At 42.2% G+C, this 24,460-nt stretch overlaps 2 protein-coding genes across 4 annotated transcripts in view; one reads left to right on the forward strand and one right to left on the reverse strand.

Moving 5' to 3' along the window:
• rnls (renalase, FAD-dependent amine oxidase) overlaps positions 1 to 8,023 on the reverse strand; it is a 39,230-nt gene extending 31,207 nt beyond the window's left edge. For 2 of the 3 annotated variants that reach the window (XM_036527792.1, XM_036527807.1), the window contains exons 1-4: positions 7,820 to 8,023; positions 6,845 to 6,950; positions 4,971 to 5,116; positions 3,541 to 3,702 (exon numbers count right to left, since the gene is read on the reverse strand). In XM_036527792.1, coding sequence (XP_036383685.1) covers positions 3,541 to 3,702; positions 4,971 to 5,116; positions 6,845 to 6,950; positions 7,820 to 7,937 — 532 coding nt within the window. In that variant the 5' untranslated portion in view covers positions 7,938 to 8,023. The remainder of the gene's footprint in view (positions 1 to 3,540; positions 3,703 to 4,970; positions 5,117 to 6,844; positions 6,951 to 7,819) is intronic. The other variant, XM_036527800.1, reaches the window with a different exon arrangement.
• A 662-nt stretch (positions 8,024 to 8,685) lies between these two features.
• Positions 8,686 to 24,386, forward strand: lipf (lipase, gastric). Its single transcript, XM_036531198.1, has 10 exons — positions 8,686 to 8,769; positions 10,323 to 10,440; positions 13,155 to 13,272; positions 17,526 to 17,724; positions 18,422 to 18,531; positions 19,152 to 19,288; positions 19,503 to 19,649; positions 20,125 to 20,196; positions 21,532 to 21,600; positions 23,453 to 24,386. The coding sequence occupies exons 1-10, from the start codon at positions 8,693 to 8,695 to the stop codon at positions 23,684 to 23,686; spliced, it is 1,281 nt and encodes a 426-aa protein (XP_036387091.1). The 5' UTR covers positions 8,686 to 8,692; the 3' UTR covers positions 23,687 to 24,386.
• The last annotated feature ends 74 nt before the right edge of the window (positions 24,387 to 24,460 follow it).

A 24,460-nucleotide genomic window follows, 5' to 3' on the forward strand; every position in this document is an offset into this window, starting at 1 on the left:
CTGTCTTGACCACCTGTCCTAATTTGACACCATATATGTGTGTATAAGTACTGATTTTTTGGCAGAATTATATTAGGGACAGATCTTCAGTTAAATCTATGTGGAAACAAATATACAGACAAGGCTCATTGTGTTTGTTCCTGAATTTTGAAGAACTCTGATAAAAGAGGAAGTGTGAACCATGTCGGTTTTTTCTTTTCTTTTTCTTTTTTTTTTTGCAGCTTGATTCTGTTCAAATGATTTCCAGATTGCATCCTCTTGCATGTGCAGCTGGCCTTGGCTAACACCTGGCTGCTGCCACCCACTGTCTAATCCCTGCTACTGCAGGTCTCTGTCATCACTTCCTCCTTGACTCCATTTGGTGTCGGACACTTCCAGGGTCAAAAGCTGATTAACCCTGTGGTTGCCATATTTCCATGCATTTATTTTTACATACAGTAAACCGTATTGTTTAGTCCAAACATCAATGCACTAATGTGTCCTTAGTCATGCATGTGAATGGAAACTTTATCACAATTTTATCACATTCTGTTATATTAACAACTACTAATCAAAAATATAGTTCAACACACAGTACTGAAAAAGAGCTCAGAAAAGGTACTGGTATACAGCAACAATGCATCTGTTGAGACACTGCTTTCAAAGAAATAAACTCTGAGGGGTAATATCACCTGAATGTTTAAAATTGTGCTTCTGCGTAGTTTTTGGCAGATCACTCCAAAATTGTGCTTTATCATCAAATTTAATTCATTCTGCAAACTGTAGTAAAGAGAAGTTCTCATTACAACAGAAAAGAGAGTATTGACCAAAATACTTTTTAAGCCGTAATTACAGATGTGTTTGTGTTGGGAGCGCATACATCATAATACTGCATGTTTAGGTCTTCTCATTAAAAAGAAACACCAATGTGTGCCAAATGTGACCAAAGTCACCAGGTCCTGCTATGCAGAACACAGTCACAAGGTGACACAAGGATTATACTGTATGGACAAGACGGTATGGAATTACACACACCCACGCGCATTATGGGCCAGGATGTTAGGAGAGACAACCACCCAACGATACTTATCCAAAGATAATGCAATACATTCTTTCTTACAGCAAAAAACTCTCTCCCCTCAAAATAAGCTCCTTATTTGAACACAATGAATGGCAGCAGTTACGTTTCCAGTACTGGTGTGTATCAGGATCTTAGGATACGCTCATAGAAACATGGCACTGTGCCTCAACAAGAATCTCCCAAGGCAAACAATTCACTCCCTCACAGTGCCAAAGGTGAGTGTGAAATATATCTTACCGTGGATAACACTGCCTTTATGTGAAGATGAACAGGAACACTGAACGCCCTCATAATTGTGTAGGTTTTGCTGGAACAGGTTGTGAAAATGAAGAGAAATATCCTACTTTAAGTGTTGGGGTGGAAGCTGTGCCATAAGGTTGATACCCTTAATTCCCATGCCTGACGAATGCGCTCCACAATACTCTATCCCAGAAATAAAATTGCTAGCAAGCCTGCCACTGGCCTGAAGAAATATATTGCAACCTCCTTTTACTGGGTTAAATGGATCACGCAAAAGTTGAATTTTGTTTGAAGAACTAAATGAGGGAAAATTGTTGCTAGCACTATAATCAAAAGAATGTTATACACAACAAAAGAAACGGGGGGGGAGGGATACTCATAAAATATACTCAAAAAATCTACAGAATTACTATAGCCTGTCTTTGTGGAATAAATCATAGATACAGATAGAGTATCCCACAGCAAAACTATGCGAAAACAGTACAAGCTCCATTTCTAAAATGGCTCCACAAGCATACAGCTAAATTTAGGGGCAGCTTGGGATGTCATTTCTGTGGCTTCAGATTAAGCCCTTAAAAATGTTTCTTTCATTCCTTCACCAAACTCCAGCACTGTATCTTTCTATAGCTCATCAACTGCTGCCCGTGTAACGGCAAAATCGGAATTTCATCCTCTGAACATCCCCTGATATCTTTATTCACACCTAACTCGCAGCACAGCCGATCCACCTCTTGCCACTGCTTTCAGTCTAGAATGTTCATCATCTAAGGAGCAGCTCATAACCAAAAATTTGCTGGTTCGATTCCCCACTGGGGCACTGTTGTGATACCCCTGGGCAAGGCACTTAACCCACAATTGCCTCAGTAAATATATCCAGCTGTATAAATGGATAACGTCAAAAATGTCTGGATAAGAGCATCTTCTAAATGACAATACTGTAATGTAATGTAATCTAAGTGACATGGTAAGTAACCACAGGTTTCTATTCCCTCCTTACTGTTCTGACTTCTGCCAACCCTCACTGATGAACACAGTGCATGAGCACTGAGACTAATGTATTTCTTACTGTAAGTCTGCAGACTGAGGCTCCTTTCAGGTTAAACCATCACACGCTCCTGTAGTTCCAGCCAAGACCAAAACTGCTTTAACCACCTGTGTCACTCTCCATGCGCTACCTGGTGTATAGTACAGTACCGCACGGATGATGAGGATAATGTGGTGTTTCGATTGCAGTCACTCTGCTCTCATTCTGCATTACTCACAATTTCCCAGAAACTCCACTCATCCCAGGGGTTGAGGCCTTACACTTCAATCTCAATCCTCAGTATTTGCACCAGAGTGAGTGAGGCAAACTCCTTCAGGAGTAACATTTTAGCATTTCAAAAAAAAAAAATAAATAAATAAAAAAGGAAAAAAAAAAAACATGTTAGGTTTAGAACTTCATTCAGAGAATACCAATATGGATCCCAATATGAGCCAATGGTGGTAACTAGACAGCTGGAGACCAATTTAGGCTTTAGAGGAGACACCCAGCATTAAAGCGGCTGGGAACGGGCTTGCTGTCATCCTAATTGCTGCACTGCCGAATGAAGCCAAATATTTATTCTTACTTATTGCAATGAGAAATGACACAAAAACACACCCCAACAACTGCCCATTTTCACTCAAACACAAGATGATGCGTTTGTGAAAAGAAGATGCTTTATGCACATGAAAAGGTTGTAATTGAGCAAGACTAAGAGACCCATGTGTGCTGCTTCTCTGACTTTCACCTATCATGGCGATGTCACATCAGATGCGACCAATCTCTGGTAAAATTCCCAAAAAAAAAAATAAGGAAAACATGTTGTATAAATCTAGAAGCAAGGTGTAACAAAGCATGCAGGTGTTTCTTCCATAATGTGATGCTCAGCAAGTATCCATGTTAAAAGGCACCCAACATTCACCCCAAACCGTTGGCAGTGGTTTACATTACATACATTACATTACAGTATTACACCTATAAACACAATTCAACATGTGCACTTGAATCTGAACATTGTAACGTTGTTTTAAGTCGAAATGTATTTGAAAATGAACCCCCAGGGAAAGTGGCTTCTTGGACACGCCAAGCAAATGGCCTGCTGAGACAGGTCTGTGAATGTGCTAACCATGGGATGAGGCTTGCAAGAGTGAGGCCAGGGTGCTACACAGCTGGCAGGCCTGCTGCTTCCTCAAGCATTTCGGAGGGGTGTACTCACAGGAGCTCACGTCCCCCTGCAGCTGTAGGATCTGGGGGACGGGCATGGTGAGGACCACCGCGTCGAACTGCTCCGCCGCCCCGCCGGCGCGCCGCACCTCCCAGCCTGCCCCCCTCTGGTGGATGTGGGTGACGTGGTGCTCGTAGCACACCTCGGCTCCTGCTTGGATGTGAACGGGGCAGAGTTGGCAGTGATGTGGCGGCGGAAGAGAGGGGGAGAGATCCAGAGAGGGGGGGTCACGCAGAGAGCGGAGAGCACGGAGCAGAGAGTCTGACTGTGTGTTGCTGGGCAGGGTGTCAAGACTGGGTGTAATGATACATGAGCGTGTTACACCCACTTCCTAAATAAAGCAGCGGGGGAAGTATAGGCTTGTCTCTGTCCGCATGCGTTCTTCACCCTATTTCACTTCCCGAGCCACATGCAGTCGGGACAAGGAGAACTTTAAGAACATTGTGACCGAGGGGGAAGTTTGACAGCATGTCTTATTTTCAGCCTCTGACATTACGCAACACTCGCAATGAAGTTATGCAACATTTGCAACGAAGCAGAACGTAAAAATAATCCTTGAGTAAACATTTTCTTCCGACCTGTTGTTATTGAAAGGCCCATGACCCCCATGTGAATGAAGTGCTACGGCCTTCTCAAATGATTCTGGATTTCTACCTAACGCTCATCCAAACTGGAGGGATCCAAAGCTCTTTCTCTGGTCTTAGCACCATATAAATCATGCAGCTAACCTTGGCAAAATTCACTCTCTCTCTAGGAAACTGGAAATGACAATATGCAGAAACGATTCTTGTACAAAACCAGAATTCTCACAAGCCGCTCTAAATCATTTTCTTGCAACATATTTCTTTAGAAAAACAGAACATCTGTGTTATCTTTACTACCAGCAAGACAAGTAAATCACTTAATAATAAGAATCCTTTGACCTTCAATAGAAACCAGAAATAAATCCTACAGCTGCATTAGGAGCTATCTTGAGTAGTTTGAAAACTAAACAGACATTTAGTCAATACTCCAATGATGACATCAACTGATATTTTCCATCCAGTGAATGACTGCGACTGGATTAAAACTGCCCCTACACGCAGGCCTTCCCGTCACTGAGACGCGGGGGAATCCAATGAGAATAAAGCTTAAAACTGCACACAGCCATACATGTCAGGGCTCCTCACATCCCTCTCACAAAAATCAATAGGAGTAAAAAGAAAAGAAGCGATTAGTTTGGTCAAAGCACATGCATACATGCTGTGATTGTTAGAAAGCAGAAGAGCGCTCCTTTCTTCTGGGATTGGCTCATGCAATATAATTTGTGCCTTCATAAATGAAAGGGGGAAAACAGTTTGTCAGAGCCATTTGTCATTGAGATTTTTGCGAGGAATTGTGTTTGCTTCAGAAGTGGAAGGCGGTAAATTTCGGGGCACTACCTGATTCTCTCAGATAATGCTTGACGATGGAGGAGACACCCTTTGGGGTAACAAAGTTGCGTAGGCCCTCCTCTTTCACATTCATCCCCTCGACAGCAGCCACCAGCGGCTTCAGTATCTCACGTGCAAGCAGCTCTTCATAGAAACTGTGAATCAAAAAGAGTGTTAATAAAAAAGAAAAGAACGAACATCGCAATCCTTTGAAAGGCACTCAGCTCTCCTGAAAGGAGGATGAGCTGATTCAGATTCCAGCACTGCCCACCCTCTCCATCATGTAGCTGAGAGGAATGTGACGGCTGGTTCCTATCTAATGAAAAAAAGAAATGAAGAGATCATGGCAGAAAGGAAAAACTCTGTCTTAATGTAGCTCTGGCAGAAGATAAAAAAAACAAATAAAGAATTCTGCATGTGTATTCATTTGACATACAATGTGACGATATTACAACAAAAGCTGCAGTTTTAAGAACTGTGTGTCTGTTAATATGACATGTTAATTAATACTTGCACAACTATGGAAGAGATGTGAAAGTAAAATGCTTTTGTCTATAATCTGGCAAGTGATTGTGGAAAAAACCACAAAGTTTTGTTTTCTGTCGCTGTAAATACTAGAGGAACATACAATCGTCATAACTTCCGCTGAATTCCACTTGCACCCAGAGTACATTCATCAAAAGCAATTGATACGCACCATTTTCTGAGGTACACAGAAGAATGGCTACCCTACTGCGACTAAAATGGGGCATGATGTACTGTTTTCATTGCCACCTACAGGTTTCAAAGCAGTACAACAAGCTCTATAATGGCAACCTACAGGAAATATTACAGGAAGGTAACCCCGAGTGCAAAATGATCACTTCCAAAAAAAAACAAACATATAAATGTTGGATATTTCGATACCGAAATCTGTAGTCTTGCTAAAAATTAATCTATATTAAGATTGCAATTTGAACGGCATGGCTGAGGACACATCGATTGATTTAGACTGAGACATGCCCTCTCCTGTTGAGGAAGATCAAATTTGTTATTTTAGCAACATCCCAGATATACTTTTTTTCTGGAAAATGTGATGAGGATATGAATATGAATAAGGACGCAGAGAATGGATGTTAATAAGAATATTTTAACAACAACAATAACAAAAAGTTATTTATGGGGGATTCACGCTTAACAGACAACATACTTGCTTTGTGAAATGGTAAACTCTTCCCTAAAGAAGCCCCTTTGATTCTTCTGCTCAGCACTTTTGTAACACAAATCCATATGACTCTAATTACTCTCAGACAGAATACACATGGCAGTAAAATTAATTTAAGTCCTTTATGCATAGCCAGAGGCATCATCACAAGATTCATAAACTTAATAAAATTGCAAAACATAAATTTTGTAAATGCTTGGGTACATTCCCATGAAAACGCACAGCAATAAAACAAAGCAACAGTATATGTTTGCCGTACTGACCTTTTCCACAAATCATACTGATTAACTGGTAGCAATATTTGAGTTAAACTCAGTTGCGCTATTCACTAATGGACCTACAGAACAGAATAGTGATTGATGTAATGGCACGACAGTGACATTACAACCTTTTGCAGCTACCCTCTGTGCTTTCATAAATACATGTACAAGAGCAAAACAATCCTGAAATACTAGCTGTATACTCTCCAATTCTAATGCACTATTTTTTCCCCAGTTATTACTTACGTCAACTTACTGGACAATTTCTGTCAACCACAATTTCACTGTTATGGTAAAGGTCACCAAAAAAAAAAAAAAAAACAAAACAAAAAACTGTAGAACTCCTCTGACTCTGAACTCAGTACTTGGTACAGAGTCATAGGTAACACAAATACCTATATTAAATTCTGGCACGATACCTGTGATGTATTTGGGCATAGTACGGCGTGGCAGTTATGTACTGTGCTCCAAGATCAACTGTGCACGTGGCATGGCTAGGGCTTCTGCTTGTGGACATTCTTCCTCCTATAACACAAAGATGGGCTCATTTACCGCTGGGCAGGAAACAGGACGTGCCAAGGATCTCTCGTTTTGATCCATCTGACTGCCTACATATATTCATCTATCGGTGAATGAGACAAACTGAAATTCATAGCAGTCGCCTTCATATTAAAGCACCCCTCTATAGCACAGATTAATTACAGTACAGTCCTTCACAAAATAACACTTTTTCAGTACAAATTTATTAACATTTCATTTAACCCCGTCATACCAACTAATATATATTTAACTTTTTCATAATTTAAATATGAAAAAAAATCTTACATACATATTTCTCCTTCCACAGTCAGTGTAAGCAGAACTATTAATATTTCTGTTTTTCCTTATAAACCATCGATCACATATTTGATGCGTTATTCTAGGTTCCTCAGTGAATAAGGCTTTCTCATCAACACATTGACATGATTTCTTTTAAGTGTTCAGAAAATGTTTTCGTAAACTAACGTGATCAAGCTATCTGCTTTGGTTAGCTGTTTAGCTAGTTACACAAAAGATATCAGACAGACAACATCTTCTTAAACAAAGAGTTCCTATTTTAAATAATTTGCTAGTTGGCTAAAGATAACTTGAGTTATTTCTAAGCGAGTGTATTAAGCTATGCACATGTTCTCTGTTGTGTAATGTCAATGTCACGAACTAGCCTAGCTAATGTTACCGAGCTACTACAGCTCCCCAACTGCATCTGACAATAGCTGGTGAACTAATGTAACGTTACCTAATAGCTAGCTAAGGTCACTGATTTGATCAAATGACGCCGTCGAGAAAACACCTCACATCAGTTACCTGAGCTAGGTAAAATGCTTTGATGGCTAGCGAGCCGGTTTAGGACTAACCTGCTCCCCGCGCTTTATCCCATACAACAATTTTAACTTTATTTGGCATTTCCCTTCGCAGAAGACAAGCGCATAAACTGCCCGTAAGACCGGCACCGACTATAAGTACTCGTGACATAATGACAAACTAACAACAAATAAATATCAACAATGTAGTTGTAGTACGCTAACTAGCACGGCAGATAGTTGACGTAAATGACTCGGCACCAGTAGCCGCTTTCAAATCATGTTGAACTTTGACCTCTTAGACTTGTAAAACGAAATATATGGGTGGCCGACCAGAACCTGTCCCTGTGTTTAAAACATGGGCGACTGTGCAAACATTCCTACCTGAGAAAATATTTGACCCCCAAGTCATAATTATATCGTTACCGTACTATGAAATCGCTTCATAATATGACTGGAGAGGGGTCATGGCTATCTTAAGAGATATTCTTTCTACTTATCGATGGTTTAATTCAGTCGAAATGCTATAGCAGAGCACTGTCGGCGTGCTTTTTACACCACACGGACAATCAAGCTTTCAGACCGAATCGATATTGTTGAAATTTCGTCAAATAGGTGTATTGTGTTGTTCTGAGCTCTGACACTGCATAATGACAACGTCTGCTGACATCGTTATTAAGCCGACGTAAGGGGGGCTGGTATTACAATGCTGAGTTATTAAACGTTAACGTTAGCTAAGCTAGCTTGCTGGCTAAACAAGAGACTCAAGGACTAGCACGATCTTGTGTAAACAACAACATTTGTGAAATATTTGCAGAATGTGTCTCTTTCCAAACTCAGTGGCTAATCACAATTGACCATATTCTTCCAATTTACCGCTGTACGCAACTTCGGAAACAGACAATCCAACAATAGTGGGCAGGGCTAATGACGACACCCCCTGCCTTTAGTCTTGTGTTCGGCGGACAGTTTATTCTCAAAGAAAGACAAGGAACCTCAGCGGGGTGAGTTTAAAATTCAGAGTATGTGTTTTTCCTTTACTAGTTTATCGATAACAAATAACTAGCACTCTCCAGTAAGTGTAGGTTTTGTCATCTTAGAACGGGACATAACGAAGATTGTTGAGCGAAAAAAATCGAATATTGCGCGGTCGTTGTTCATTAGCTTGTTTTTGTGAAAGTTTGCGCCTTGACAGTGGTGATACTTCGATTATCGCTAAACTGTAAGTTTTAATTTTGTAATGTTATCAATCAAGGAGAATCCAAGAGGCAAGCTTGTGTTCAAAGAAACAATGAATTTAAAGGGAACACGATCGGCTGTCACGTGCAGCTAGTCACTAACCTGTCAGTGGTTCTGTGGCACTGTTTTTCAAAACAGGTGATAAGTACGTAACTTTGTTACATTGTACATGCTTACAAACTTGTCAGACAACGTAGAAATAACTCAAATACGATTTGTCATTGAGATATTGTATTGTAAGTGGGTTGAGCGACGATCAAATGGTAAAAACAGGAAACTAGCTATACAGCTGAAGTTTACCGTATCTGTGTATTACTGTAGGCCTTAGGAGATGTGGTCACTTCCTATGGTTGACTTTACCCTGTGAAAACTATCTTTATAGTGTGGTCTCTCAAAGGTTAATGTAATCATGTACGAATCATTGTTTAAACCAGTATGCCTCAGACATGCGTACGGTCATTTTCTTTCGGTGTAATGATAGTATCACTAGCCTCATCGTTGGCTACAGGTCAGATAATGGAAACCGCCTGGACTGAATTCAAGCTCCTTTATGTCCCTTAATTATTTGTAGGCTTTTAATGTAGTGACTCATGATCATGAACGCAGGGTTTAGGCGTAAATTAGTTTACGACTTTAATTTAGAAAAGGCATGGATGATTATACGGGCAAATGGGCACCTTTTCAGCCTTCACGGAGCTATTAAATAAAATAAGACTGCACGCTAGGTTAATGGCTGTTAAATTATTGTGCACCGTACGGGTTCTCTTCATAGCCGTTGTATATTTGAGCATGCTTCTGGAAAATAAATAAATAAATAAATAAATAAAAATCATGGTTTGCACCTTCTCCCAATGTACCCTTGAAATTCTGGGTTTCAACAGATTCCCAAGACTCCCACGGTAAATAAAAAGAAATTGCTAGAAACTTGCCGCAGTTCAGAAATTATTGAAACATCAGATACAAAAGATACACGCTTGGGGATTCCTATATGCTGTTTTTTTTATGGAAAAAAAGGGTGACCACTCTTGAAAATGGGCTTAGTGAAGGTAACAAAGCAGATGTGTGAGTGTGTATCAGAAGGGTAGTACGAAGCAGTGGCCTTGAAATTTTGTGATCTGCTTTTTAATGTCGGCTGGAATTGGGAAAAGGTCAAAGATTATAATGGGCACGTTCCTTATTGTGGAACTGTACACATCCTGTCCCCGTACTGTCGCTATACTTGCTGTATGCACTTTTGTAAGTCGCTTTGGATAAAAGCGTCTGCTAAATAAATAAATGTAAATGTAAATGTTTTTGACACATCTCTAATGCTTTTCAGGGTGAAAATGTCCTGGTTACTGCTGTGTGTGGCCTTCCTTGTCCAAGGGGCAGTCCAGTGTAAGGGTCTTATGAGGAGAGACATTGCAGGACTGGACCCTGAAGTCAACATGAACATCGTAAGTTGTACTTTCCCTGCAAACAGCATTGTAAGCAGAGAGATTTTGTCAAAAACATGATCACATGCAACAGCCGGTCAAAGCACTGCCCCCATAACCATGTCTCCCAGCCAGCTGTGTTGGGTGAACATTCCAGCAACTGCTGTGCAAATGTTCTGAAAAATATTTTTGGACAGGGCTTTAAAATTCAGTCATGTGGTGGGGATGAAGCTATGATTTCTGCCTTCAACAGCGGTGACATAACAAAGAATGTCAAAGCTGGGCCTCAGGAGACATGCTGCTTGGCAGATGGGCAGATTTCAAAGTTTTCAAGTTTCAAAGTTTTATTGTCATATGCACAGTAAAGAAACAAGTTCCCTGTACAATGAAATTCTTCCTTTGCCTTCCACTTATGAGTGCCGTTAGAAGTAGAAATTCACAAGAAATTCAGACCACATTCGCAATTGATTTCGAGTTAAAAACAGGAGTGCACAGTTCTCGCAACACAAATTTGCTGTCATATTGTTTATAAAGGCAAAAATGCATCAGATAACATTAGTGGGCCTTTTAGATGACAGCAGTCTACTTAACTACCATCTTCTAAGTGCTACCTTATTGTATGTGTAGTTTGTTTTGTGCAAAGTGATTTCATGTTAATTGCTAGCACCTCAAGACAGAGCCACAAATAGAATGATTCACACAATGTGTAGCCAAAACAGTATTTGTGGTACTGAAAAAAGAAAAGCTTATTCACCATATGTGTACATTGGTGGACCATTTGCATTACTGTGACCTCCAGTGTTTTACGCAACTCTCTCCCTGTGCCCACAGCTGCACAAGGTGGTTCTGCTTTTGTGGCCCACATATTGTCCTTTGCCCTTTCATTTCCTGTGACAGCTTGCAGCATGAAAGGTGGCACATGACCAGAGATGTGAGACAAGGCCCAAAAGGATGCAGTTCTGCCACAGAAAGGGAAAACATGATACTGGTTTGAGATTGGCTGGTGTGATTTGCTGTTTGGAAAAGAAAAGTTTCAGGTTTCAGCAAAATGCAGCCAAAAATAAATTTGAGTACCCTCTGCATGTTATCAGAACGGAAGCACTTAACGCAATATGAGGAAGCCTTGGTTTTTTTTTTTTCTTTCTTACTGTTTGTTTTTGATTGAGTGCTGTTTTTTAAGGTATACATTAACCCAAGTATGATTAACAAACTACAAAATTGTATGGCCATGTTAAGGTGTGGGCTTAATCTTATCAATATATACAGAATGGTACATTCTTAGGTTATTCAGGTATACCACATCCATCACAATAATTGATAACTTATAATGTGGGTGTGAAGAGATAAGTCTATGAAAGTTTTCATATCCAAACTATGCCTATCTTTGAGGAAAAGCAAACAAGATTTTGATCCCAAACAAGCGTACCTCTAAGTAGAAAGATACAGTTAATTGTTGGATAAGTACTGTCTTTTTGTCAGCTTTATTGGATCCTGTTGTACCTTTACACAGCCTTTCTTAACAAAAGCAAAGAATGATAAATTACACATTGCAAAAGGCAAGAGAAGAAGGAGTTGTGTATTGATATATTGGAGTAGCCCACATAATTTAGTATTGTTGGATTGTATAATTTAGCATATTAGCCCCTTCACTTTTCACAGGCACCTATTTCATGTAACCACAGTTAGCCTCATTCACAAATTTACAAAAAGTACACAAAAGAAATCACAAAGGAAATGTTTTTTTTTTTCTTACAAAACCTTTTCCAACAATTTCAGTGACCTGCCGAGCTCACTGCATTGCACAGGACATGAAAAGGGAAACGGGAAATGCGCAGCTCCATTACTCAAAAGTCCACACCAAGGCTGTAGTCATGTTAGACTGAGCGGAGGCCCCCGTTAGCGTCTCCTTCTCGTGGTAATGCAGGATGGTATTTTTCATACACAGCCCCCCACCCCACCCCCCCAATGAGGCTGAGCGGAGGCCCTCCCTCCCTGCCTCCCTCCTTAATGTTTGTTGAAGGAGAGATGGGTTTATCCTTAAGTGGCCCAAAGTAGAATGTGCAGACTGTGAGCCCGGGGGGAGCGGGAAATTGCGGTGCCTTTAATTATGCATGGACAGATTGCATGGCGAGGCTGGAACCAACAAGCTCATACATTTCCTTTGAAGTTTCTGATTAGAATTTATATCATATCTGGGAGGGAAGGAGTGTGACTGTGCTGGGGGGAAGAATGGATTCTTCAAGTGACAAGCAGCTAATTATTTTGTGGAAGCAGGCATCTTGACAGAAAGAAGGCTCCCTGTTTAAAGGGAATTTGTTGCAGAGCACTGACTGCATGGAAACCGGTACAATTCGAGCATTTCGAATTTCTGCACGTTGTGACTCAGCTTTATTAATCTGTGAAGATAAGGCCACTATTGGAAAAGATAAGTAGGGGAAAAGACTCCAAGGAGACAATGTCTGCTTAGAATATTGTGGGGGGGCTAGCAATCACATGGTGAACCCTCTGACTTCTTATTTTGACCGTAGTGTGTGGTACACACAGTGTTTTGTGTTTTCTGCTTGCGCTGCACTTTGCACTTTGGTATAGAAAAGCTCTGCACATCCTCCCAGCAGCACGTTTACATTGGCTGGGTATGTCGGGACAGCCGATGTCTGGTGCTAATCCTGTTCAGGTTTTTCCTGGTCTTTGATCTCGGTCAGATGGTTGATCTGCTTGCTGCCTCTCGCCCGCAGAGCGAGATCATCAAGTACTGGGGCTACCCGGCGGAGGAGCACGAAGTGGTCACGGAGGACGGCTACATCCTGAGCATCAACAGGATCTCCTGCGGCGCGGGGAGCAAGGCGTGTGACGGTGCGTGCGGTGCGACCCCGGGGTGACCCGCCGAGGGTGGGAGCTTCAGGCTGCAGATACCATATAGAGCCATCTGCGACCCTTTGATCTCTTCCGTTGTTTCATTGTCAGTCACCAGCAGTACATTACATTACATTATTGTCATTTAGCAGATGCTCTTATTCAGAGCGACTTACATAGGTTACAACTTTGCATGTTACCCATTTATGCAGCTGGATATTTACTGAGGAAATTCTGCCCAAGGGTACAGAAGCAGTGCCACAGTGGGGAATCAAACTAGCAACCTTTCACTTACAAGCCCTGCTCCTTATCAATACACCAAACTACCGCCCCTAATGTCAACTGGTGGGGGAGGTATATGTTTTTTAGTATGCCTAGCATGCTATGTTATACATAATATGTATAGGGCTACGTTACATTTTTATAATGAGATGTTTCTGGTTCTCTCTGCAGTATGTCTGGTCCACTCATTCACAGGCTAGGAATAGACATGTGTGGGCTTAACAAGCCAGTTATTTCAAAAAGGAGACCCAAGCTAGGGAGCAAAGGTGTGCAGCCTTGTAATTTACTCTTCCAGTTCCTCTAGTGGAGAAAAGTAGAAGAGTTTCAGTTGATGGCCTTCATCAGTGTGAGTCATTTTTAAGCATGTGAGTGCTGTGCCATTACAAGATCATAGGACAAAAGAGAAATGTTGCCCTGCCTCCCACACAGACAAGGAGAGAGGGCATGATGCTAAGGAAAGTCTGATGTGGTTGCACCACACAATTTCCCTGTTTGACCACACCATCAGATGACTGTCACACCAGCTATCAAATGGGAAAAAAAATGGGAGTCTCTGTATTGGCAAACCGTGCAGGGTTAAACTGAGCCTGTCTGGTACTGAATTTAGTGAACAGGGCATTCAGCCTGCCCCTGGCCTTTGTCATCCATAAATGGATTCCTTTCCTTATTAATGAGACTCGATCACATGATTCAGTTGTCAGAAGATATGGCACTTTGTCAGCTGACAGTCCTTCAGCCCTCTTGAAAGTGTGCCATGTATTTCCACTGTAGCTTTTTTGATATATAACATATTGCTCTCTCTTTTTCCTGTGCCTTTTTGTTATGATATATAATATATGAAGTTCAATGTAAGTGAGGAAATGACTGCTGTGTTAAAATTCAGGTGAATCATATGTATTTTTTAAATCACATAATGTTAATTTAATTTTACGTGTTCAGTACATCACTGCCAAACAGTTGCCCTGGCCCTATTACATAGAGGTCCAGGTCAGAATTACTACTCGCATCTTAAGGTGAAACAATATGTATGTTTTCTTTTCTTGTAGAGTAGATCACAACAAAGCATGGTGCTGGATGGCACAGTTTAGTGTGTTTTTAGTCTTTGGAATGGTAGTGAGTGGCTAGTTCTACCTCTCTTTCAGATATTAAAATTTTATCTGGTGCAAGGAGCAAATGAAGCTGAATATATGAAGCAAATGTAATATTCATAGCTGTCAAGTGGGCCTTAACTTTGCTAAACAGATGTTTGGCTTTTGGACAGAAGTAACTAGGGAAGCTCGCTGACCCACTTGTTAATTTAAACAGAGGTGCCTACCATGCAGCTGAGTATTGAGGTAGACTGTAAAGACTGAAGTCACTCTAGAGGAAGTTTCTTTACGGTGAAAATTGCAGAGCCGAGGTCCTGCTGAGGGGCACTTTGGCTTTGTTGACAAGCTGCGGCCCTTTGTATTGGCTGTTTGTGGTGTTGATAAGGGAGCGCTGGAGGAAAGGGGAAGGGGTCTACACTGCAGGACAAGCACATTCTTCACTGCAGCTGGTTAGGGGAGTGGAGAACCTCTGTCCCACTTACGAATCATGGCCACTCCGGCCCCGTGCAGGAGATTTGGCCTACTGCCACTTCCACATCGCCAACCGAAGGCCCTCCCCAGCACTCTCAGCAGCAATAACTAGAATGAGCCTCGACAGCCATCAACCCTGACTGACACCACCTGAGGGCTGTACGAGAATCTCTGTCTACAAAGCTGAAGTGTCTCGGCATTTTCTTGACTGCTGTTGTGGCTGCAAATGGCAGTCTTTGATTACCCAAGGTTGCTCTTGTTAGTGCGATACCTGGCTTAGGTCGGACACAAATATGGTCCAGCCCGAGCCCCCGGGGATCGGTGTTCAGTATCCTCTCCTTTGTGCTGCTTATATTTAATTTATGAACTGAGCAATCACCACACCACAGTCTAATCTCATCTGTCTGAGCAAAACACACCATTAGACTATATCCCACCCTCCGGTTTCCCTCTCCTCAGCACAACGCCTGGTATGTACTGAAATACGAACACTTTCTGCTGACACAAATCCCTCTGTAAGAGGACCCCACTGCTTCTGGAGGATTTTGGCCATAAGCCTTATTTTAAAAATATACATTTCGCTCCCCATATTGACAGAGCCAGAGATTTCTTGATTTTTAAATTGGCTTCATTTCAGATGCACAACACGCTTAGTGCTAATGCTGAGATCGGTATGTCATTAGAAACGCTTTACCAAGCAGGCAGGGGGTTTCGTTTTTTTTTTCTTGTTGTTGTTTTGTTTAATCCCCCAGCGCTGCTCGTCAGGCTGTCTGGGGGTAGATTTGAAGACTCCCTGGTAAATCTCAATAATATATTCTGATATCCGATTAATAAGTAAACACCCATCAAGCTGTTTGTTTCCCTCTGTGCCCCCTTGCTCGCTAGAGTATGGCAGTGAGAACATTCTTGGGATTTGAAGCTCGCTGATGGAAAAGCACCTCATTTCTTCATGTCCCACTTCTCCAAATCACAGGGGATGGTGTGTGTACCACTCAAAGTATTACAGATATTTTTTGCAATAATTCATTTCCAGACCCGTTTTAGAAAAATGTTCGAGATGTAAAAAAGTAGCAAGCTGCCCTAAAAACCGCAAAAAGGCCATTTTTCCTGTCCAGCATCCTGACTGAGATTGGACCTTATGGGGATACTCCTAAGTGGGTTTTGTCAGACGTTCCTGTGGTCTTTGAATGAAAGTGAAATAAAATGAAATGAGTCTTATTGAAAGGGCACCTAAGGCTCCATCATTTAAAATAAATGTTGAATAAGATGTCAAGATTAATGTAACATTTTGTATTGTTGAGAGTGAATACGTGTAGTTGGACTTACGACACATACACCGAGCCAACAGGCCATGTTGGGCTGATTTATAAGTGCTTGTTATGTTTAACCTAACACATATCTTGGTATTTATTTTAGCATAGAATTAATTCAGATGCCTTTTAAGTGAGACACAAGGCCAGCCCTTGAATGCCACAATCTTGGTAGACTGACTTACTTGCATTGCAGAAGATGATGTATTTTGCAGAAGCATGGATCTGTGGGTGTCCCCTATTGCTCATGAATTAGTTTATTTCATTTATTTTTAGAGATCAAGCTGTCACCCATCCCCAACAAAAAAAATCTTTAACAAGATAGGCATTTTTACAGGGAGAGACCACTGATGGGGGGGGGGGGGGGGTGAAATACTGAGCAAATTTAATCAGATTTCATAAGTTCTGCCTCCAGACTTCACTTCCCAGCAGCACTTTGGCAAATCGTTGTGCAACATTTTGCCTATTGAGCTCACCCGGCAGTTATGTAAATCCTAAAATTTCACCAGTGCGCTCCTAATGCGAGCCTTACAGGCTCTAGTAAGGGGAAGGGGGGGGCGGGGGGGGGGATGGGCAAAGTGGCTGGTATGAGGTAAAACAATCCAATCAGCCACAGGGCTGTTTGTTTTACTGAAAAGACCCAGCGCATATCCTGCCTCCAACGGATCGCAGCGATAAAGTTCCCAAAAAAGAAAACGAAAGAATAGGGAGCTCCGGTGAAAAAATGCCGTCAGGCAGCCGAAGCAGCAAGGCTCATATGGCGTGGTGGGTTTGCGCCATCTGGTGGGAGAATTAAAATCTCCACCGACAGTGAAACTGTTTAACAGAGGTTGAACACATTTTCTGCAAGGTTTTGCTCAAATGGGTTAAGCACAACAGTGCCCCGGTGGGAAATCGAACCAGCGACCGTTCGGTTACGAGCCCGGCTGTTTGCCACTATGCTACACTGCCACTCCTGTATATAATATATAATGGAGGATATATTTTATGTCATATATAATTTTGATGTCTCAACAACTAGACAGCAATTTTTCTGTGTCGAGCATCACTTGAGGTTCAAGTGATAGGTGCGTCACGCTTTGTGTCCCTGCCTGTCATTCAGGTCCAAGACCCGTGGTATTCCTTCAGCACGGCCTGCTAGCAGCCGGGAGCAACTGGGTGACCAACCTGCCCAACGGCAGCCTGGGCTTCATCTTGGCCGATGCCGGCTACGACGTGTGGATAGGCAACAGCCGCGGGAACACCTGGTCCAGGAAACATGTCACACTGACCCCGGACCAGGACGCATTTTGGGAGTTCAGGTACCGGCAGCCCCCACACTCCCAGCCTGCAATGTTTACGATGCCTGTCAAAAGTTTGGACACACCTACTCATAGAATGGATTTTCTTCATTTTTACTATTTTCCACATTTTAGAATAATAGTAAAAACATCAAAACTATTAAATAACACAAATGGAATTATGCAGTGACCAAAAAAATGTTAAACTAATCAAAACTATCTTTTGATAGGATTTACTTAGCTAGCTAGTGGGCCACACTAATATTTACATTACACATTGTATTACATTATTGTCATTTAGCAGATGTTGTTCATTTATACATCTTGATATTTACTGAGGCATTTGTGGGTTACGCAAACCTTTCGGGTACGAGCTCCACTATGTTACAATGCTGCCTGCATTTGGAGGTGTTCATCTTGGGAGTTTTTGCCTGGAGTCTGTAAAACCCCATAGTGTGCCAGAGGATGTACCTCTGTCCTTCAGTGTTTTTCTACTATGGTATTCCACCTCCTTTAAGGATCCATCATGACTCCATTTATATCACCTGTAGTGTGTCAGAAATTATATAAAGATTGTTCTCCACATGATGGATCTGCAGAAACTATCTCTCCGACACAGCAAGGATTCATTTGGTAAAAAGCATTAATTTTGTTGGAAACATGTTAAGCCTGTGTAAAGGGAATGCCACAGTGTCGTGCTGCTCTCCCTGTATTACAGCTATGATGAGATGGCAAAGAAGGACCTTCCAGCAGTGGTGAACCACATCACAAAGGTCACAGGACAGGAGCAGATTTTCTATGTAGGACATTCCCAAGGCACCACCATTGGTATGATGCACTTTCCTAATATAGTCCTTCTAATATAGTCCACCTGTTTTTAATCTGTGTTAATTTTAATTAGATCATAATCATGCGTATGGGTTATAATTTCTTATCTATCGTTTGTGATAGTGTCTTAATTGTGTGTATGTGGTGTATGCATGCGGATAATAATGGCACTGGGTTCTCAATTTGCGTTGAGTAGAGTGGAGCTCTGTTGTTGTAAATGTGTAGGCCTCACATGATAGCTGTATACATTATCACAATGTTAAAATCCGTATAATTCATGTGGAGCTCTGTCCTGCAGAAAGTAAGAAACCATTGGCATGTAACATATGGCAAGCTGTTTGTTCTCTCATGTTTCGCTGCGTCTTAATTAGATGGGTTGATTCCATTGAACGGTTTGATGTTCTGAGGGTAACACTGTTCTGATATCAGTTCAGTAAAATGGTATTTTAACCCAAGTCCTCTCCTGTTTTTATCTTTACTTTTCCAAGCTGAGCCCAAAATTGTGTTATAATAAGCTACAACGTCTAGAATATAATTAAAAAAATGTCTCAAATGCTGTCTCAAAACACCTCAGGACTCGGTCATGTCGTTTAACCTGTCTGACCCTGTTGTGGTTTCAGCTTTCATAGCTTTCTCCACCATGCCCGAGCTGGCCAGCAAAATCAAGATGTTCTTTGGTTTGGCCCCAGTGGCAACTGTGGCCTTTACTGAGAGCCCCATGACCAAACTCTCCATCTTCCCAGAGTTCCTGATCTGGGTAAGCCACACAGACTCTTCCACCACTGAAAAAGTACCATAGACATCAATATGGTGATGAACCAGCTAAGGATATAGATGTGATTCACAATTTATTAGGACTCCTTTAAAATGATGACTGTACTGCTTCAAAGTTAGGGGCATTACAGTTATACAGCCAGATTGTGGGATTACTGCATTGCTTGCTGACGTGGCCCCTACTTCATTATTTGCAGGACCTGTTTGGAAGGAAGGACTTCTTCCCACAGAGTCCTCTGATCAAGTGGTTTGCCACCAAGTTCTGCAGCCATGACCCACTGAGCGAGCTCTGTGGAAACATCTTCTTCGTCCTCTGTGGCTTTGATGAGAAGAACCTCAACATGGTCAGCTATCACTCTTGCTGTGCCTGTTCATTTGTCACATTAGGTTAAATGACCACAGTTTTTAGGAGTAATGTCATGACCACAAATTAGCTTTGTGACAGGCTGGTTCTGTGCTTATTTTGAGTTGAGAAATGGAGGAGAGAAAGGACATTACAAGTATTGTGTACAGCAATACATTGTATAACATTGTATCGTTTGACTAGCTTGGCAGCTACAGGTATGGCAACTATAATGGTAGTCTGTAGTATAATTGAATCAGAGGTTGTGCAGTACCTTATATTTTGAACTAGCAGATAGCCAGTGTTGTATCTGTTCTACCTTAATTTCAACTATTGAGTTGAAAAAGTAATTAAAGCGTAAATTTCACTTAATGTTTGTCTTGCTGAATTATACCTGATGATGTGCATGGCTCACTGTTTTGGCATGTCTTTGATGTTGTTCTGACGTTGTTCTGGTGTCTTCCTCTCTCTTCCAGTCCCGTACCCCTGTGTACACCACTCACTGCCCTGCTGGGACGTCTGTACAGAACATGATTCACTGGTCTCAGGTACTTGGAGATCAAAGTGGTCTCTTAAAAACCCTATTTCCACCACTATGTATCTTTCTCTGTATTCAGTGTAGAGCCCATCCATCTAATATAAGCAGCCTAGAGCGGCTAGAGTTCATTCATTTTGGTTAAAGCTGGAGGGGGATGGGGGTGGGGGGTAGGGGGCGATTGATCTTTTCGAAGCTCCTTTGGCATAAACAGTGTCACGGCTCTCCGCTTCTGTGCTCTGCCGCAGAGTAAGACATCACCCCTGATCACAGAGTCCAGGGCAGAGCATTCACCCCCCCCCCCCCCAACCCTCCCAAAAATACATCCTCTGGAATCTGGATTAGGCTCACAGATTAAATGGTATTCATCCCTCCCCGGGGCCTAACACAGGCCTCCTGGCAGCCCTGCTCTCAGTCCCCAGCTGCAGCCTTTGATGTTCTCCTACACTGTTACCGTACTCTCCATCCTTATCCCGCACAATTGCAGTCTTTGCTCTGAGGATGTCTGAACTTGTATTGCGTCACCTTTCATGTCAGCAAATTGCCTGCAGTGAGGATTTTTTTTAATGACTACATTTTTTTGGGGGGGGGTGGGGGGTGGGGGCTGTGGAGGATTCCCACTTTGCTGATTATAAAATTAATGCCTTGTGCCATGTCACACTTGTCATGCCGCTGAGTTTTCTACAGTGAAGACTTTCATTTGAATAAAAATGGAAGGGATGGGAGGAGGAAGGAGTCTGACTTGGTGTTTAATTAATGCCTAGCTAGCTGAGAAAGTTGGGGACTCTTTTTTTGTGTGTATTACTTGGCATGCTGTAATTTGGTATGAAAACTTCAGCTGGCAACGCCTAAAAAAAGGAACAGCGAAGTGAATAACAGTCTGTGCTGGGGCGTCGACAGTCTGCCACAGTGGCGCGCTTCCCCCAACGTTTGCACACCTTCAGCATTCCACTGAGTGCATGGGCGCGGCTCTTATCTTAAGACATCGCTGTTGCTCTCGGTGTCATCAGTGTGACACTCTCGTCACAGGAACGGGTTCTAACTTCTTCCTCTGATTCTGTGTTATGGAAAATTTTAATTGTCTCCATGGTAACAATTGCCACAAGGCCACAGCCTCAATTACATTGTGTACTGGTAATTGTAGATGTCACACAGTGCAGATATGACATTCGTCTCTGATTCATCTCTATTCTTCTGCCTCTGTCGACCTGTACTGTCAACATTTAATCCTGTGTATTGGCATTGTACTTAAAAGCACTGCCATTGTCCTTGTAAGGACCACAAGGAGTATGTCAAGGCATTTGTTGTATTGTTTTGCATTGTAAGATATATGCATGTCTTCTCCCAGGCAGTGCACCGTGGGAAGCTAATGGCGTATGACTATGGGAGAGCTGGGAACATGGCACATTACAACCAGGTGAGACTGAAATGTTGTTTTTAAAACTGTCTGTCTGGAGAGGGATGTTCCATCTTCCTAAATTTTATCAGCTTTCTCACTTAGGCCAGGTTCACACTACATGACTTTCAAAGTCGTCAGATCGCTGGACTGTTCACACTACACAACTTGCTGTCTTGTAATCGGGAATTTTGAAGTCGTTGTGGTTTGCACACTACATGACCAGCGACAGGGTGTCACACATTACAAGATCTTTCACCAGAAGGAATCTCCGATGAGTCTGTCCGGTCTCCAAACTACGTTTTGTCACAAAAACACACGGGGAATGACGCCATACCGTGTGCGAGATTTTTTTCTTCCAAAAATGGCTACTATAGACAAAAGATAATATGCTCTGTAAGCAATATGGCCAAAATCTCATCTCACAATATTTGTATTTTGACAGGGTACTGCTATTATTGATATTGTTTATGCAATTAAATTGTAATGTAAGAATCACAGTTTTAAGTCATGAATTCATATTCACAGTACTGCAGAAATTTGTAAGGTCCAAGCAGACCGCGGAACTTTTGTTGAAGCCATGCTTGTTGGAGTTGTACAACTCCCCCCCCGGGTTTCCCCTCACCCCGTGTCTTGCGCTGTCATTGGCTGTAGCTCGTCGCCGCACTAACTGCCAGTCACAACTGGATCACAACACTTTTCACACTACAGGATTTGGACTCCCCAACAGGTCCAGATATTTAGCCTGCTAGATATCTTTCGGGCGTCTGTGAGGCATCGGCAAGTCTCTCGGATGGCGTCTTTGAACAATTCACACATAGCGATCGAGAGCCGATTTGCGAGCTCCGAGTAAACGCTGATTTGCCTCTGATCTTGGGCTTTTCTCAGCGATCTTCAAAAACTGTCAGCGAGTGGAAAATCAGGGCTAAAATCATGTAGTGTGAACCTGGCCTTATTCTCACTTTCTCACATACTCAGGAGAATGAAGTAGAATATGTCAGTGCCTATGCTTAAATTACTGCCAAATTTGGATAAGATCTCTTAGGGTATGTTGAACAACAAGAGATGTTAATCACAAATAGAGGTTTTGCCCATACAAATGATGGTTACCAGACACTTAGCTGATTCCTATCTCCTTCTGAATTACTGTTCTTGAATCAGTGCTCAGCTCGCTGAGTAGTAGTGATGGGGCACTAGCTTTCCAAACACTGATTAGATCAGTTTGTCTGAAGATTGTAAGGAGTGGAGGAGTCGTTTGGAACCATGATTTTCATTACTACATTATTACATTATTGTCATTTAGCAGTTGCTCTTATCCAGAGGGACTTACACAGTGCATCTAATGAAGTGGCAAGAAAAACTGCGCAAACAGGATGCCACTAACCACACAGGAACAACCACATATGTTCCTCATTCATTTTGGCTTATGTACCCAGATATACATCTATAAATGACAAAGAAGTGGCAAATATTCGACTGCTCGGGTCGTGTTTATGGGCTTTAGAGTGGCTTTAGAGTGGACATATCTTTACATTTCTGGGTATGATTAGTGATCTGCAGTAGTTGTTTCACAGTGATTGGTTGTGCTCACTTCCACACGAAAACGATGCCTTGCACACACCACTCGGACCACATTAGAGCTGAACAGCAGTTTGATAAATGTGCTCTCGAGCAAAACTAGGTGAGAATTCACACGTTTGACTTCAGGATCCGAAGGCGGCCTGTGATTTTTTTTTTCTTTTTTTGATGTGAAAACGATCCTGGTGTCAGTTTTCAGGCTGCGTTTTAACGTGGCCTCCTCACTCGTCTCTCAAGAGTTCTCGCCGCTGCCGCTGAACCTCTGACCCGATCTCATTTTCTCTGTTCCCGGCAGTCGACCCCGCCTCTGTACCACGTGCGCGACATGAAGGTGCCCACCGCGCTGTGGTCGGGTGGCCACGACACGCTGGCCGACCCCAAAGACGTGGCCGTGCTCCTCACCCAGGTCTCCAACCTGGTCTACCACAAGCACATCCCCCACTGGGAGCACCTGGATTTCATCTGGGGCCTGGACGCCCCGCAGGAGATGTACAGCGAGATGGTGAAACTCATGAGCCAGCATCTCTAACACCCTTAGTCTTAACCTCATGACACCTCTTGGCCTGCTGCACACTTGATGCAGGCACCTGGCTTGTCACAAGAGATATAAGCAGTGCCTTTGTGAGTCTGTGTGTGTGTGTGTGTGTGTGTGTGTGTGTCTGTGTCTGATTTTACTTTCTTTTAAAGCAGTGACAGTTATCCGTGTGACATTTCTGTCAGTCAGCCGTCCACTCAGGATCGTTAGTGTTTTTGGTAACCTGCTGCTTTGTGTGGGAGTGAACTTTCCACTGTGCTTCCAGGGAATGTTTTAAGAAAGACAGTGTGTTAGAAACCTCAAAGGTATGTGAATAATGTACTTGTTGGTACATACATCTTGAACAGCTGTGCATGTTTGGTTCATTTTGGGATACTGTATTGAATATGGTGGTCCAGTTTTACCTCGAATACAAGTGCATTTCTTACCAGCATTGTAGTTTTATTGCTGTGCAGTTCAGTCTTAATGATTTTGATGCAATTAAAACTTATTTTAATGTAAACCACTATTATTTCAATGATGTATTTTCATTTTGACATTAAGAATGTAATTTCTAATTCAGTGGTGTCCACACCTGCTGGTGCACTGATCAAAGAATATCTTATTGTTGACATTGAACTTTATATTTTCACTAACACCTGCTCTGTGAACCTAACAAGTCAATAAAACCAGCAAACCCCTTTCTTTCTAGAAGGTCATCTTTCAGCCTCTCAGGAGTACCCATGAAATGATTAACAGAACAACAGGAGCATCAATGCTTTATATTTA

Source organism: Megalops cyprinoides, chromosome 1, assembly GCF_013368585.1.
Source record: "Megalops cyprinoides isolate fMegCyp1 chromosome 1, fMegCyp1.pri, whole genome shotgun sequence".
Taxonomy (NCBI): Eukaryota; Metazoa; Chordata; class Actinopteri; order Elopiformes; family Megalopidae; genus Megalops; species Megalops cyprinoides.

Coding starts and splice junctions, on each gene's coding strand:
- lipf (XM_036531198.1), top strand. CDS start 8,693: ATGACGACACCCCCTGCCTTTAGTCTTGTGTTCGGCGGACAGTTTATT. Junction 20,197..21,531: donor ACATGATTCACTGGTCTCAG/GTACTTGGAGAT, acceptor GTCTTCTCCCAG/GCAGTGCACCGTGGGAAGCT. Junction 21,601..23,452: donor ACATGGCACATTACAACCAG/GTGAGACTGAAA, acceptor TGTTCCCGGCAG/TCGACCCCGCCTCTGTACCA.